Source organism: Balaenoptera borealis, assembly GCF_965194805.1.
Source record: "Balaenoptera borealis genome assembly, chromosome: 11".
NCBI classification, from domain to species: domain Eukaryota; kingdom Metazoa; phylum Chordata; class Mammalia; order Artiodactyla; family Balaenopteridae; genus Balaenoptera; species Balaenoptera borealis.
In genome coordinates, this window is record NC_138868.1 from 11,363,075 (window position 1) to 11,379,774 (window position 16,700).

At 44.7% G+C, this 16,700-nt stretch overlaps 1 protein-coding gene and 1 pseudogene across 4 annotated transcripts in view; both read left to right on the forward strand.

The window, feature by feature from the left end:
* The window catches only part of LOC309605418 (olfactory receptor 10V1-like), a 105,357-nt pseudogene that overhangs the window by 83,250 nt on the left and 5,407 nt on the right, over positions 1-16,700 (forward strand). The window lies entirely within an intron of this gene.
* The window catches only part of OSBP (oxysterol binding protein), a 36,206-nt gene that overhangs the window by 10,829 nt on the left and 8,677 nt on the right, over positions 1-16,700 (forward strand). For all 3 annotated transcript variants that reach the window (XR_014231355.1, XM_082341133.1, XM_082341134.1), the window contains exons 3-9: positions 315-565; positions 5,024-5,222; positions 5,480-5,582; positions 5,907-5,961; positions 6,157-6,288; positions 11,226-11,471; positions 11,754-11,874. Coding sequence is in view for 2 of the 3 variants with exons in the window: in XM_082341133.1 (XP_082197259.1) it covers positions 315-565; positions 5,024-5,222; positions 5,480-5,582; positions 5,907-5,961; positions 6,157-6,288; positions 11,226-11,471; positions 11,754-11,874 (1,107 nt within the window). In the remaining variant the exon portion in view is untranslated. The remainder of the gene's footprint in view (positions 1-314; positions 566-5,023; positions 5,223-5,479; positions 5,583-5,906; positions 5,962-6,156; positions 6,289-11,225; positions 11,472-11,753; positions 11,875-16,700) is intronic.

A 16,700-nucleotide genomic window follows, 5' to 3' on the forward strand; every position in this document is an offset into this window, starting at 1 on the left:
GCTGTACACCTTAAACTTACAGCAGTGCTCTATGTCAATTATATGTCAATAAAACTAGGAGGAAAGAAAAGCATGAGCAGAAAAAATGCTTATTGTTGTCTGCCCCGGGAAGAAAAAGTAGTAGTACCCCAGGTGTTTGTGACACAGGTGGGCTGTGGACCACGCTGTAGGCGAGTCATCTGGCAGTGGCGAGCTCTCAGTCGGTCAGAACGCACAGCCTGAGGAGTGTCGGTTTGGTTGTGGGCAGAGTGGGTAGGGTTCCGACTCTCAGCCCTGGGCTTGGAGTCCTATCACTCACCTTTCCGCCCGTACAGATGAGTCGGGAGATGAAGAGTCCGTCTCACAAACCGACAAGACCGAGCTGCAGAACACCCTGCGGACCCTGTCCAGCAAAGTGGAGGACCTGAGCACGTGCAACGACCTGATCGCCAAGCACGGCACGGCACTGCAGCGCTCGCTCAGCGAGCTGGAGTCCCTGCGGCTGCCGGCCGAGAGCAACGAGAAGATCAAACAGGTCAACGAGCGGGCCACGCTCTTCAGGATAACGTCCAACGCCATGATCAACGTAAGCGCGCACATGTCTGCCTTTTTGCTTCTTTCCCTCTTTGAAATGTAATTCTCCCCAAATGCTGGAAAATCGTAGTTGGTAAAGCATAGGACGTTAGGTCCAGCTTAATCGTTCAAGGGATTTGAGTTACATTTTTTTTGTTGCGTGAAATGGAACAGGGTGCACAGATGGAATGACTTTCCCGCTCTGCTTGAATGGCAGGAGGACACTGCTCCAGCCCTGCGTCTGCCACCAGCAGGGCATCTGATGGTGACGTTCGTTGAGTCCCTTCACCTCTCTGGGTTGTGGTTCTTTCTATCTATCTATCTATCTGTCTGTCTGTTTATCTATCTACCTATCTATTTATTTTTCTCTAACTTTATCTATTGGAACTAAAAGGTCTTCATGGGCCCTTTCCACTTCCATGTTCCTTGAGATTTTGGTTGGAGTCTGACCCCCTACTTTGCTAACGCGCCCTGGCCTACAGTGTGGTAAGTGGGGGCTGGATTAAGTACTAGTGAGAACCTTGTAATCCTGGTTAGTCCCATCTTTAGTCTTGGATTTGTCGGTTCTGGGTGTAATTCTGGGTGATAAGACAAAATATTCAACCTTGGGTACTTTTCTTTTCAAAAGAAGGGGCCAGTGCTTCTGCCGCCTTATGACTCCTGGCTCGGGTGCTGTCGTTGGTTTAGGGAATGCTTTGGCTGCTTGGGTGCAGGGCTCCAGGTAAACCCAGAGTGCCACTGGCGTTGGTGATGTGTGTCCGATACTGGGTGATAGGTGTGGAATGAGCGCACAGTTTAAACAGCGCTCTTTCTCCCCTGCTGGTGGCTGATCCTCACCCGGCAGCTTATTTTAGTCAGCTTCCACATAGGAGCACGGGAGGATAGTTCATGAGGCACGTGAGAAAGGGCTTCTGCACGTGGTGGTTTCGTTTTTGTTTTTGTTTTCCTATCTAATTAAATGGGATGAACTTACTTCACTAGGGTCAGATTTTTCCTTGTTTGAGGAGTGATAATAAGGCATCTGCTTAGAACTTGTGTTCACGTGGCTCTTAGAGATCGAAGGTCTTTTCCTATGACCAAGGGAAATTTTGGTTTTTCGCATTTAAAACCCCTTTATTTCTTAATAGAAAGTTGTAGTAACTTTTACTTTCGTGTCATTTTCTGAAGCGTTGAACACTCCTCAGTGCTCCGACTCCCACAAAGTAGAGGAGAGAAATTATTTTGTCCTCTTAAGGACTGCAGGCAGATCAGTGTCTCCCAGCACCATTCTGCAGACCAGCACTGGCGCTTGTGTTTCTGATGTTTGGTCGTGTGCTCTCTTTCCAAACTCCCGTACTTCTTGGTGCCTGTGTGCCTGTTTTTCTGGTCCTCCTGTGATCAGGAAGACCTCATAAATCATACAGGTCATTTAATCAATAGTAAATAAGTACACTTTTGAAATAGAACAGCTCAGGGCACAACCTTCTGTTACCTTTTATCCATGTCAGGTGAACGCCCTGCTCCATGACAATTTTTTTCCTACTCTGATAGGAAAAATTTGCTACATAAAACACCTCTCGATTTAAAAATGTCTCATAAAACTGGAACTTTATTTTGGACTTTTCTCTTGAAAATATGCTTATCTTTGTTCCTGGGGACAGTTCTTTTTCCCTGAGTTCTAGGTATCCAGAGTTTGTGTCAGTTCTCATTCTGTTCTCCCTGGGTGCACTGTCTTTGCCCCTTTTATAGCCAGTTACTGCAGGAAATGCATTTTTTAGCCCTGTGTTGTTTCCTTTGTACCTTTTAGGGGATGATGGCAAGGCCTTAAAACTGACATGCTAGCACAGCACATCTCTAAACAGGCAGTGTTACAGCAAAGGAAGAATGCACTCATTTCACTCAGTTGCTTGCTTGCTTAGGATATAGCTTTTCTTATTATCGGAGTGAATCTAAGCAGGGGAGTGCATTTGACACTGTTAGTGTATGCATTTGCCAATGCACTGAACACCCGTTGAGCACCTTCTGTGTTCTAGGCACTGTGCTGGGGATATAAAACTCATGTGGCTGTGGTCCCTGCCCTCAGGGAGATTACTGTCCAGTGAGGGGCCTGAGAAGTGAACAGATCATTATGGAGTGTGCTGCGTGCCAGGAGGGATGTGAGCACAGGCTGCTGTGCTGTGGAACCGCGGGAGTGTCTAGCTCAGACCAGGAGGATCTGAGAAGTTAACACCTCAGATAAATTCTGAAAGACCCGAGAGAGTCTTCTTACGAAAAAAAAGCAACAAAGAGTGTGGGGTCCTGAAGTCCAACTGCCCCAGTTAACCATCTCTGTAACCTGGGGCACCCTAGTTCCTCGGTGACCCCAGTTCCTTTTCTGTAAATGGTGATGATCCTAGTAGCTGCTCTCAGGGTGTGGAGAGGCTTTTATTAGATAATGGGTGTCGAGTGTTCAGTAAAGTGCCTGGCATATAATCTTCTCTCACTAACTTTGAGTTATGACCCCTGTTCTTCAAAGGAAGTGAGGGAGGAGAGTTGATCCAGGTGTGGTGTGTGTGGATCCCCCCCTCTCTCCCAGAGTCTGGGAACCACTTGCAATTGACTGTTAGCCAAGCAAGGAAGTAGCTAGAGATAAGGCTGAAGAGGAGTTAAGTATGGGGGGTGGGGGGCTGTGTGCAGATCCTACTAAATGGGCTTGGTAGTAGTGGATTAGAAGAGGATAAGACCGATTTTGATGCAGGCTTAACTCTTAATAGCTAACACCTTATTGAATGATTACTGTGAGCCCGGTCTAAGTGCTTTACATGTTAAGCAACAACTTTTGAGATAGCGACTGTTGTCACTCTTTGTTTACAGGTGAGGAAGATGAGGCACCATGAGGTTAAGTAACTTGCTAAAAATTCTGTAGTTAGATAGTGAGAGGGAGCTGTGACAATTCCAGAGTATGTCCTCTGTACTGCTTCTGAGTGTGCAGGATGGAAAGAAATGTACAGATTCCAGAAATATCGAAGAAAAATCAGGATTTGATCATTGGATGTGGGGAGGGAAGAAAACTAAGACTCAAGGATGCCTTTTAGTTTTCTGGCTTGGGCAGGTGGAAGGGCCCTGGAACTGTTCTTGGGATGGAGATGCAGAGTCAGAAAGGGAACATGGTGAGTTCAATATGGGACCCACTGATTCTGAGATTACTTTGAGCCATTGAGCAGGCAGTTGGATAGTCTGGTCTGCAGCTCCTTGAGCGCAGAGCTGGAATTACTGATTTAGTAGGCATCAGCCCATAGGCAAAGGTTGAAACCATGGGAGTAGATGTTCTGTTTACCTTTTAGTTTCTCTTTAACAGGTTATAGACTTTTAAGCTTACATTGCTCCCTTCCTTCATTTATTTATTAAGCAAACTGTACCAGGCTCCCACTATGTACAAAGCAGCTAAGTTAGGAGCTGGAGATAAGTATGTGAATAAGCTATAAATGGTGTCTTCAAGTGGCTCATAATCCATCTGGAGAGAAAGTCACGATATTGCTGTGGATGGTGTAAAATAGAAATATGTGCAAAGTGCTGTGGAAAGTAGAGGAGAGACTGGCTACTTATGAGATGGGGGTTGGGGGGGAGTGTCACAGAGGAAGTGACATCGGCCATAGATCCTAAAGAATGAAGAGGACTTGGCCAAGCAGAGGAAGGGGGTAGGAAGGCATTCTAGGCCAAGCAAATAGCACATTCTCCGATGGGCAGGCCTGAAAGAAATCTGCATGTCTGAGAAAGGGCGAGCGGTTCAGGGTGCCTCCATGGCAGGGTGCAGGGGTGGCTCCAGCTGCCTGGACAGGAGGACACAAGGGCCGTTTATGTCCATGACCAATAGTTAGGATTTGGTCCTGATGTCGATGGGGAGCCAGTGAAGGGACTAATATGGTCAGGTTTGTGTTTTGTCTCTAGATCTCTTCCTCGATTCCTCAGGTAGGCTTCTAATTTTTAAGATCAGTTATTATCTTAGTGACCAAAATAAAAACCAATTAAATTTCCCCATATTTGGTTTAATTCAGTGCAGACTCTCTGTTCTCAGTGTCTGAATTCCTCAGTTTTAGGTGACTTGAGTTCAGTTGAGAATGTATTGAAAGCAATACATACGTATCTCATGCTTTTCCTCACCTTTTAGTCAGTAGGTTTCTTCTTTGGAGCGGTTCACATAGCTGCCCTTTGTGATGTTGCACGAATACTTTGTCTAGGTTTGTTGCTCACTTGGCATTTGTTTGGTCCTCGTGACCAGGAAAATATGAAAGAACTGTGACAACCACATTCAATTTTTTTTTTCTGGAGTTGACCTTGATTGTATCATGGAGCTGGCTGTCCCTGATACTGTGGAATAACAGGGAAGGCCTTTCATTGTAATTTGCTAGTTCACGTTCCCAGAATAAGGTTGCTTACTGGGCTTACAGAGGCCTGAGGGGAATCTCTGACCAGCTGAGTTGAGGTGACCTATATCGGCTCTTTCTCCATACAGGCTTGCAGAGATTTCCTTGTGTTAGCGCAGACCCACAGCAAAAAGTGGCAGAAGTCCCTGCAGTATGAAAGGGACCAGCGCATCCGCCTGGAGGAGACCCTGGAGCAGCTGGCAAAGCAGCACAATCACCTGGAGAGAGCCTTCCGCGGAGCCACGGTGCTGCCGGCAAACGCCCCTGGCAGCGCTGGGTCTGGTAAAGGTGAGCTGCTTGCTTGGCTCTTGGATGGCCTGTTCTCATCCAAGCCAGATGCTTTTCTGCAGCTGATAGAGAGAGCTCCAGATTCTCCAGAATCAGCGACTCATGTGAGATGGGATTCGAGCCCTTTATTTCTTCTGACTTCCCCATTGCTTTCTACCATTTGTTACTCTGTTTGTGGTTAATATTTGAAAGCTCCAGCTGTGCCAGGTTTTGATCAATGCAGCCAAAGGAAACAAATGCGGCTTTCCTCCTTGTAGGTCAGTGCTGCTCTGGCAAAGGAGATGTGAGTGATGAGGATGACGAGAATGAGTTCTTTGATGCTCCTGAGATCATCACCGTGCCTGAAAATTTGGGCCACAAGTAAGTCATTCTTGATTCCCACCCCCCGCAAGATGAGCATATCTGGCCATGGAAAGGTTAGAAATGTTTCAGTGGGAGTGTCATAGTTGTTTACTAAGATGTGGACTCTTTTCCTTACGTAAGTGGAAGACTGTCAGCGTTTTTACATGAACAGGTTCTCCAGAGATGTCTATTCATACGTACTGTTTTCTAAGTGTCGTCGTTTGATCACTCATCGATAAGTTTGTGCAGTGTCCTTAGCATTCTACTTTGTAAAGACATGCTGAGGACCAAACTCTAGTTCTGACGTTTATGCTAATTCTCATACGCTTCCCATCTGTGTAGACGTACTGGCAGCAACATCAGCGGAACCAGCAGTGACATCAGCCTTGATGAACAGGTAACTCTTATTTGGGAATTACCAAGACTGAGGGACTTAGGTGTCATTCCCAAGGATTTGCTTATACATTACTAAGAGAAACAGAAAATGCTGATTTTTTTTTTTTTTTAATTTTAGCATGGGGGAAGGGAAGCTTATAAATACTGGGTTTTCTGTTCTTTGTGGGTGATTGAATGGCTTTGTTTCTGCGCTTAGTACAAGCATCAGCTGGAAGAGACCAAGAAGGAAAAGAGAACGCGGATACCGTACAAGCCAAACTACAGCCTCAATTTGTGGAGCATCATGAAGAACTGCATCGGAAAAGAACTCTCCAAGATCCCCATGCCGGTGAGGGTCTTGCACGACCAGGCTCCGCCCGGAAGGCCTCTCAGGCCCCGGTCAGAAGGGTGCTGCCGGGACAGCCTCCGCCCACTCCTGTGGCAGTTTGTGGCATGGTCCTTGTTACCCTTACAGTTATAAACGATCCCTTAAAACTAGCTGCTTCAGTTTTCGCTAGGGATCTGGTATGTTTCCAAATCACCTAGGATCAGATGCATTTGTTCAGTAACGGTTATTTATGAGCAAATTCCTATGCCAGATGTGCTGAGGACCTGCAAAGATAAATTCAGCATCGTTTCTGTTTTCAAGAAGCATGTAGTTCAAGAGACAGACATGAAAACAGGTAGAAAATATTCCTTTCTATGATGGGAAGTACTGTGCTTACAAAGGTTTGGGGAGACAAAAGCAGAACCAATTCATTCCAACCAGGAAGCTGTGGACCACCTCCCTGGTGAAGGAGGTGTTTGGACTGACCTCCCTGCCTCCTGTCATGCCCTCCTCCAGTCTGTCCACACTGTTTTAAAAAGGGATCTTTTTAATATTGCAAGTGTAGTCATGTCATTCCTTAGCTTAACATCCTTTACTAGCGCCTTACTGCTTTGAGATCCCTTAGTGGGCTTGATACTTCCTCCCCGAGGACAAGGCTCCACCCGTACACGTGCCGTGTTCTGGTCTTTGGGAGTTACCTTCAGGGACTCACCGGCATCTTTCCCCCCCCCCCTCAGGGCATTTGCACACACTGCTCTTTCTGCCCAAACTTTCATCAGCTTCCCACCCACCTATGCCACTTTTCTTTTGCCCTGGCTGATACCCTTTTTTTCAGGATTCGACTATGGTGTCGTCTCTTTCAGCAGACCTTCACCCATGCATCTGGTCAGGGTGAGCCGTCTCTTCCCTGTGTTCCAACAAGTGCCACTGTGTATTTCTGGGCAGTGGGTTTAACTTACTGGTTCCCTCCCCAGGAGTTTAATGACTGCCTAGCTGCCTGGGGTTGTATCAGTGTATCAGGTATAGGTTCAATTTAAAGAATCCAAAATATGTTGGTTTAGACCAGGGGTCAGCAAACTGTGGCCCTGGGGCCAAATCTGGCTGCCATCTGTACAGCCTACAACCTAAGCATAGTTTTTATGTTTTTAAATGGTTGAAAAATATCAAAAGGATAATATTTTGTGATGTGAAAATTATATACAGTTTAGATGTTAGTGTCCATGAAGCTTATTGGAACACAGTAAATGCTCATTCACTTACAGATTGTCTGTGGCTGCTTTCATCCTAGAACAGCAGTGTTGAGTAGGTGTGACAGAGGCCATATGGCCCTGGAAGCCTAAATATTTACTATCTAACCTTTCACAGAAAAAGTTGGCCAACAAATATTAGCCTAACTCACTCTCACGTTAAAGTCCAGAAGTAGGTGGTCCAGGGCTGGTACGATACTCCACACTGTCACGACCGGGCTCCTTTCTGTCCTGTTGTTCTGCTGCCTGTGGCCTCAGTTCCTAGGTGTTAAGTGGCTGCTCCAACTCGGGCCGTCAGGATCGTGTTCCAGTCAGCAGGAAGAGGGAAAGAGGAGAAGGGCATGTCCTGCCTTTTAAGGGTGTTTCCTGGAAATTTCATGAACCATTTTCCCTTCAGTCTCTTTGGCCAGAACTTAGTTACATGGCCTCAGCTAGCTGGAGAGGAGACTAGAAATGAAGACTTCTATTCTTGGTGGCATGACCTAGTTAAAAATTGGGGATTCAACTACTTGTAGAAGAAGGCAAGAACGGAGAGTGGGGGATGGCTACAGGCTCTGCCCATAGCCGGTTGCACGGCATACAGACAGCATTCTCGTAGCCTCTTGGGGCTTATGGACCAGTGAGTGGTTTCTGCCTCTCCGTGGACTGTTCTTCACGGGCAGAGGCTGCTCTTTATATCCTTGATGCTTAGCCGGTGCCTGGCACATATGCATCCCTCAGCAAATGTTAAAGTAATTAATTAACTGAGTCTTGGAAAACAAATAGATTTGTACGTAAGTGCATATAGGATTTCTGTTAGAAAAATGTTGACCTCCAGACAGGGAAAGGCCGTGAGTAAGCACACTGGAGAAGCATAAAATAAGTGGTTGACTAGGGGCCTGAAAAGAAGCCCCGCTTCTTTGCCTAGTGCCTTGAAGGAAGTGGTGGAGAGGCAGGCTGGAAAGGCAAGTCATTGCAGCCTCAGAAATGCAGTTCCTGCTTAGAGACAGGTTCTGAGTCCAGGTGACCTCTCTGGCCTACTTTACCATTAGTTCCGTGTTGACACTGTTGCGGGGAACGTGCAGTCCTGTATCTGCTGGCCTGTGGCTCTAGTCCTCACCCTTCCCCTGCTCTGTGCTGTGTCACAGGAAAGCTGATCCCTCCAAGCTGTGTTTCTCAGGCTTCCATGTCTGCTGGCTCTGGCTGGGCTCCACCAGTGCGAGGCACCAGAAGGAGTTTGGAGCGGGAGGAAGGGAGAAACCCCAGGGTACTCCCCGCCCCGGCTACATTCTCTTGGGCAATGCTCTGGCAGCGGCTGTGTGGCTCTAGTTTCCACTGGACAGGCCCCCCTGAGGTTTTAGCTTCTGCGCACGCCTCCGGCCTCTGTGCTGCAGCAATACCACTGCTGCGCTTTGCTCCTCCTGCCTGTCAACAGTTACGGCTTCCTGCTGCTGCTGCTAATCTCTAGGCTGTCATTTTATGCTGCCCAGCTCTCCATCAGCCGTATAACTAATGCCCTGCTTCTTTCCACTGTAAATTCTCAGATTGGTTTGTTTCCCTGTTAGCCCTCTGAGGGATAAAATGACCGGTATAAAAAGCTTGGCACTTTCAGAGAAACTGTGGTTCCTGGAACAGCTGTTGGGGGGCAGGGCTGTGTGTGTGTGTGATAAGCGGTGATGGGCTAAGTAAGGATAGACTGATTCTAGGCCCAGGTGGTGCTCATCTGTCCTATAGCCACCGGCGGAGCCCATCACCTGTCCCATTTTCCTCGAAGCGTATGGAAATGTTACTACTGCGTGTTGCCTGCAGTTCTGCCACGGAGAGATTTTGTTGGCATAGTTAATAAGTACTGTCTTTTAAAAAGACACTTGAGGATTTGAGTTCTGTCCATCCATTTCCCCTCGGTGTGCATTCTTCTTATCATAATGCTTTTCTCTGTGCGGACAGCATGGCTTTGGAGTGTGGTACACTGTTTTTAGTTGAAGCAGGGTAGATCCTGCTTCCCCATTGGGAAATTTTCACAGAGAGATGCTTAGTATATTTCTCAGAAAAAGCAGGCTCTAGTATATATATTTTTTTAATGTATAAATGCACAGAAACAAATACAAAACTACTAACAGTGGTTATCTTTGGGTGATGGTATTTCAAGTAGATGTTTTCCTTTATACTTTGTTTCCAAAGTTTGTTATAGTGGAAATTACAAGATGTTTCATAATTGGGAAGACAGTAAGCATGAAGGTAGTATGTGAGTCAGAGATTGGGGGTAGGAGGCTGGATAAAAATGCAGAAAAAGAAAAAGAGGTAGGACTGTAGGAAAGAAAAGTGTTGTTTTATTAACTGAAATTTTGCATTAGGTCAGCTCCATTCAATACAAAGGACATTTTTTTTCTTCCTTCCTCTCTTCTTTGGACTCAACTCAGGCTAGTGATATTCAGGCTTATTTAGCTGTATTGCTGGTTAAATAAGCTTTATGGACTAGCCTGGGAACCTAACCTCTTTTTATAGTAATTTTTTAAAGTAGGAAAGTCATCATAAATTCCAGTCAACTTAGAAGCTAATTCTTTGGGGGATGAGGGGACAATGTCTGTTTTGTTCACTTCTCTGTACCCGCTGAGTTGTACAGGGTCTGGCACACATGAGGGCTCAATAAATATTTGTGGCATGAATGGACATCTTCTGCCCGACAGAGGTACACAGACACACACTTGCTTCACCTGTGGCTGAGTGCCCTAAGTTGGCTCTAAAACTTGAAAGGTAGAAGCACTCAGAGCCCTCTCTTAGCCCCCAGCATGAATACTCCAGGTGCAGAAACGCAACTGTCCAGCCTCAGAGAAGAAAGCAGAATCCTGGCCTGATGTAGAACTGACCTGAGACTCGGCGATGGTCTAGTCTGGGAGTGAAGCTAACTGCTGTAATGTTTTGTCCACTAGTCAGGACACGACTGCACTTAGAATCTACTACCCTTTCTCTCCTCCCTCAAAAATGTTAAATACCTAACTTCTTCTCTGCGTATACTTGTGCTGAAGTCCATTTCCCCTTTTATTCATTCATTCAACACCTATTTCATGGTCTCTCATGGGCCACGCATCAGTGGCTCTTGGATACGCAGTGGTGAGCAGAGGAGGCATGGTTCCCATCTCAGAATGCTTCCAGTTAGTGAAATAAATGAAAATGGAGATTTCCACCACTCATTGACATGAACAGTTGACCAAGGAGAATGGGCTGCTTTCAGGCTAGATCTTGGAGTTGCTCTGCTGAGCAAAGGCCTCTTCTTTTCCCAGTGATTTGCTTTTTTTTTTTTTTTAATTAATTAATTAATTAATTAATTTTTATTTTTGGCTGTGTTGGGTCTTCGTTTCTGTGCGAGGGCTTTCTCCAGTTGCGGCAAGCGGGGGCCACTCTTCATCGCGGTGCGCGGGCCTCTCACCATCGTGGCCTCTCTTGTTGCGGAGCACAGGCTCCAGACGTGCAGGCTCAGTAGTTGTGGCTCACGGGCCCAGTTGCTCCGTGGCATGTGGGATCTTCCCAGAGCAGGGCTCGAACCCGTGTCCCCTGCATTGGCAGACAGATTCTCAACCACTGCGCCACCAGGGAAGCCCCAGTGATTTGCTTTTTCATCTTGACGTCTCAGTATGTGTCTGCCTCCGACCGCAAAAAGAAAAAAAAAAAAGAAAGAAATTGTCTCATTTGGATGTGTGGACAAAGTTTTTATATCTGCTCTTTTCCTGACAGGTAAACTTTAATGAGCCCTTATCCATGCTTCAGCGCCTTACTGAAGATCTGGAATACCATGAGCTGTTAGACCGAGCTGCAAAGTGTGAGAACTCTCTAGAACAGCTCTGTTATGTTGCAGCTTTCACCGTGTCCTCCTACTCCACTACTGTCTTCCGTACCAGCAAGCCATTCAACCCACTCCTTGGGGAGACCTTTGAGCTAGACCGATTAGAGGAGAATGGCTACCGATCCCTCTGTGAGCAGGTAAAGGAGCCTCAGGACTGTGACACGTTGCCTTTTTGAAGGAAGGGATGATTTTTTTTGTTTGCTACCCCTGGGTGTTCACGTTTGCAGAAATTCCAGACCCCGTCATCCCAAACTGCCTTCTTTTCCTTCAGGACTTCAACACTGGAGGCCCTGGTATTCATCTACTGCTATGGGTATAGACATGTCAAGTGTGAATTTGGGGTGTTTATCGCCAGTGAACAGGCAGTATCTTTTTTTTCTCCTTTCTTCCGTCTAACTTGAACCACTGATTTCTTCAAGGTGAGTCATCATCCCCCTGCGGCTGCACACCACGCTGAGTCCAGAAATGGCTGGACGTTGCGTCAGGAAATCAAAATCACCAGCAAGTTTCGAGGCAAATACCTCTCCATTATGCCCCTTGGTAAGGCCACCATCTTTGTAAGAATTTGTGCACCAGAAAGGAAAGCTTTTCTGGCAGGATGGAGGAGGTTACTGGTTCAGTAGTCAGGAACCTGGAGGTCTGATTCAGGCGCTGAAACTTATGAGCTAGCTTTGTGCAGGTCATTTAACTTCTCAGCTGCTGGGTGGGTGAGGGGGTGTGAGACTCTTGAAGGACCCATCCGGTCATAAGTTCTTTGTCTTCTTAGCTATATTTAATGCATCTTTAAGTACTATTTTAGAATACACATTTTAGCATGCATTTTAAAAATTCTATCTTTTAGTTGGTGTTGTTTACCCCATTACGCTAGCAATCAGGTTCTCTCTATAGATCAGAACTCTTGTGACTGCAAGGTTAGGTTTCCTGGGTAGCCCCTCCTCCTCCTCCTCTCCTTTCTCCCCTCTCTCTTCCTCCACCGGAGGGGTTAGGTATCATTTATGTAACAGCTGAACTCCAGGTAAAATGAAACTTTATTTTAAAAGATCTTATTGGATGACAAGTTAATTTTGCACCAAGATCAAAAAGATCAGACCTGGGAATAGGAATCCTAGCATGCAGTGTTTGTGTGTCTGTACTTTAGGGGAAATGAGATTATTCAGAAAGGGTAGTAGATTCTTGACGTTCTTTTGAACTAGAGCCAGCCACATTTGGCCATGTGTGTACTGAAGAGTGAATGTTGGTCTGCAGAAAAAGAAACACAAAGCAGGTAGAGAGAAAGCAAGTAGCTCCCTAGAGACAGAGCTGATAGTAACTGCCTGAGCTCTCGATGGCTTTCCATTTCCTGGTTCTAGTCTTTCATGTGGCAGAGCTGCAGTGCTGGGTTATTGCAGTACAGTCTTCTGCTTTAATAAATCCCCCTTTCTCTCAGAAACACACAATGTAGCAGGTACAGTGCAAACTAGAAATTAGCCAGAAAAAAATCCAGGGATGTTTGTAACATATTAAAAGACAAGAAACTGAAATGTTAACTCTGTTGCTTCATGGTTAATATGCAAGAGGCCCTTAGATGAAAAGGAGACTAAGTGATTTTGGTCTTGATCTTTACTGAGAACCTTTGAAAAGGTTCTAATTGCTTAACTGTCTTTGAAGCTGATGGTTTCCGAAGTGTGTTAGGTTAAGAGTAGTAAACACCTGAGATGTTCACACTTAATCTGCAGAACTAGGGTGTCAGTGGTCATATTGCAGTATAACTTTCATCCATGGAGAAGAGTTTCAGAGGCCCCCTGAGGGTTGCTGAAGGGATCGGTTATATGTATTTAATTCTAAGGAAGGTTATATACATTTTAAAAATGGCAGTAAACCTAAATTACCAGTGATGTGCTGTACATTTTCTCTGTAATTTGACTAATCTAGAATTCTTTGAGGGGTAAATAACTATAGGAACATGATATAAGTGGTAGATCTAATTTTTTAGAGTTAAAAAAATCTTGGATAGGATTTCATTCCTTTGGTTGTTTAAAGATTCATCAGGATGTATTATCTTAAGTCACCCCATCTATTAGATACTGAGTATATCTACCACGTACTAGGTATGGTTCTAAGGTGTTCAGGAAATGTAAGTGAACAAAACAAAGATCCCAGCCTTTGTAGGGAGATTGAACAAGAATTGACATAGTGGGACTTTCCAGTTGGTGCAGTGGTTAAGAATCCGCCTGCTAATGCAGGGGACGTGGGTTCGATCCATTTCCAGTGGTGTTCAATTCTCAGAGGGTAAATTGTTAAGCCAAGAGATGTCATTGAAGAAAGACAAATGGACAGGGGTGTGAGTGAGTAGGCAGATGGATGGTTTTTTGAGGTGGTGGAAGGGAGTCTGAGTCTTCCAGTAAAATAGACTGAAAAGGTTAGAATTCTTGCAATCTGGAAAAAAGAATGCTTCTAGGAAATATAATTGAAGTTTGCAAAATTATGAAGACTGCAGTAGAGGATAAATCTGAGTTTGCTCATCCACGCATTTTGGAATTGGGTGGTAGCTTCAAGTTTAAAGAGATATATTTAAATAGAGGATTATTTTATAGTTTGGAGTTCTTGAACCCAAGAAGAATCACAATTTGATATTATGAATGAAACAACCACTCAGCCTGTTGATCTCTGTATCAGTGACACTGCTGGGCTCCATGCACCTTGAATTTGCCCCAGCAGCACTTCAGTCAGAAAGTCCTCCTTATATATTTTATCCGTTTTTCCAATTTCTACTTTTTGATTAGAGTAATTAATCCATTTATATTTATTATAATTACTGATCAGTTAGGATTTACATCTGCCATTTTGGTATTTTGTTTCTGTACATCTTATGTCCTTTTTGTTCCTCCTCTACTCCTCCGTTGTTCCTTCTTTTGTGTTAAATAGATATTTTTCTAGTTTACCATTTTAATTCCCTTGTTATTTCTTTTACTATATTTTTAAAGGTATTTTTGTGGTGGTTATCCTGGGTATTAAAATTAACACCTTCTAATAATCTAGTTCAGATTAATACCAGCTGAATTTCAACAGGATATAAAAACTTTGCACTTATATGGATCTATTACCTTTTCCCTCCTTTGTGCTTTTATTTTCATACAAACTATTTTTCTACATTATAAGTCCATCAACATTGTTTTATAACTGTTGCTTTATGTAGTTGTCTTATACATCATATAGGAGAAAAAAGTTATAAGCAAAAAATACACTTATGCTGTCTTTTATATAGTTTAATTGCTGTTACCTTTACTGGTCTCGTAATTTCTTAAGGTAGATTTAAGTTACTGCCTAGTGTCCTTTCATTTCAGCCTGAAGGACTTCCTTTAGCATTTCTTGAAGAGCAGATCTGCTAGCTAGGAATTCTTTCAGTTTTTGTTCTTCTGGGAATGTCTTCATTCTCCTTGTTTATGAAGGATAATTTTGCTGGACATAGAATTCTGGGTTTGATGGTCTTTTTCTTTCAGCATTTTGAATATGTCATCCGACGGCCTTCTGGCCTTCATGGTTTCTGAGGATCGCTTGTGTATGATGCATCACTTCTCTCTTACTGCTTTCAGGATTCTCTCTTTGTCTTTGTCTTTCTAGCGTGCTTATGATTGGTTTCAGTGTGGTGCTCTTTGAGTTGATCCTACTTGGAGTTCATTGGACTTCTTGGAAGTGGAGATTAGTGTTTTTCGTCAAATCTGGGGAATTTGGGGCCATTATTTCTTCAAGTGCTCCAACTGTTATCACCACCTCTGGCAGCTGTTGTGTTAAATAATTGCCACGGATTGTTTTGATAATTGCCCCAGGAAAAAGGCTGAGGTGAGCGGGTGCTGAATCAGATCAAATGAAGATAAGCCCAGCGAGTGGGAGTTTACAGGGAGCCACCAGATAGGTCAGACAAGACAGAACTTTGGAGCTGGGCTTTGGGAGCTTCACACTGTTCTACTCCCTGCAGTGTTTGCTAGACTGCTTGCTGGTGTTCACGGCTACCATGACTGTGAGGCTGCCAGTTTTCAAGGCTACTGCTGAGCTGGGGAGAGAAGGATAGGAATGGGGCAGGTTAAAATGCCACAAAGCTCATTTTGCTTACTGAGATTCAGCCATTTTTCTTGAATAAATGTTTCTTGGAGTATTGTAAGCCTTTGGTTAATTTCCAGAGTTATGAAAAAGTTGATTCTGATCACTTTTGTTAGTGTGTTCATGTTGATCTTACTGGGGAGCTGATACATGGAAGTTCTTACTCTACCATTCTGCAAGTGGCTGTCTTCCCCTTTATACATTTTAAATGGCTCAGTTTTTGGATCTTTGACTTATTGCCAAGTTTTCAACACACAAATAATATATAAACGAAGGTAGTCATAGGGTGTTCTTTATTTTTCCACTATCCCAGTGAACTGGAAGGGCCACTCTGCAGAACAGCAGGTACATCAGGGTGGGATATAGGGTTGTGGTATTGGACTGTACACGTGTTCTGCTCTTATTTTGAACTTCAGCTCTAGCTGTCACTAGCTCTGGGACCTTGGGAAAATTATTTGACCTCTCTAAGCTCAGAGTCTTCATTTGGTAAAATGAGGATGTGGTAGGTTGAATAATGCTCCCAAATATATCCACATCCTAATCTCTGGAACCTATGAATTTATCACTTTACACAGTGAAAGGAACTTTGGATGTGTGGTGAAGGATCTGGAAATGGGGACATAATCCTGGATTATTCTATGGGCCTAGTGTAATCAACAAGGGTATTTATAAGAGGGAGGCCGGAGGTTCAGAGTCAGTGACAACAGAAGCAAGAGGTTTGAGTGATGCTAGGAAGGGTCCACAAACCAAAGAATGCAGGTGGCTTGTAGTAGCTGGGAAAAGCAAGAAAATGGATTCTCCCCTTGAGCCTTCAGAAGGAACACACACCTGCCGACACCTTGATTTTAGACTTCTGACTTCTAGAACTGTAAGAGAATAAGTTGTGTTATTTTTTTTAATTTATTTATTATTTGTTTGTTTTGGGCTGCATTGGGTCCTCATTGCTGCGAGCGGGGGCTACTCTTCGTTGCAGTGCGAGGGCTTCTCATTGCGGTGGCTTCTCTTGCTGTGGAGCATGGGCTCTAGGCACACGGGGTTCAGTACTTGTGGCACGCGGGCTCAGTAGTTGTGGCTCGCGGGCTCTAGAGCGCAGGCTCAGTAGTTGTGGCGCACGGCCTTAGTTGCTCCACGACGTGTGGGATCTTCCTGGACCAGGTCTTGAACCCGTGTCCCCTGAATTGGCAGGCGGATTCTTAACCACTGCGCCACCAGGGAAGTCCCAAGTTGTGTTATTTTAAGCCACAAAGTTTGTCATAGCTGGTTTCAGCAGCAGTAGGATACAAATGTAG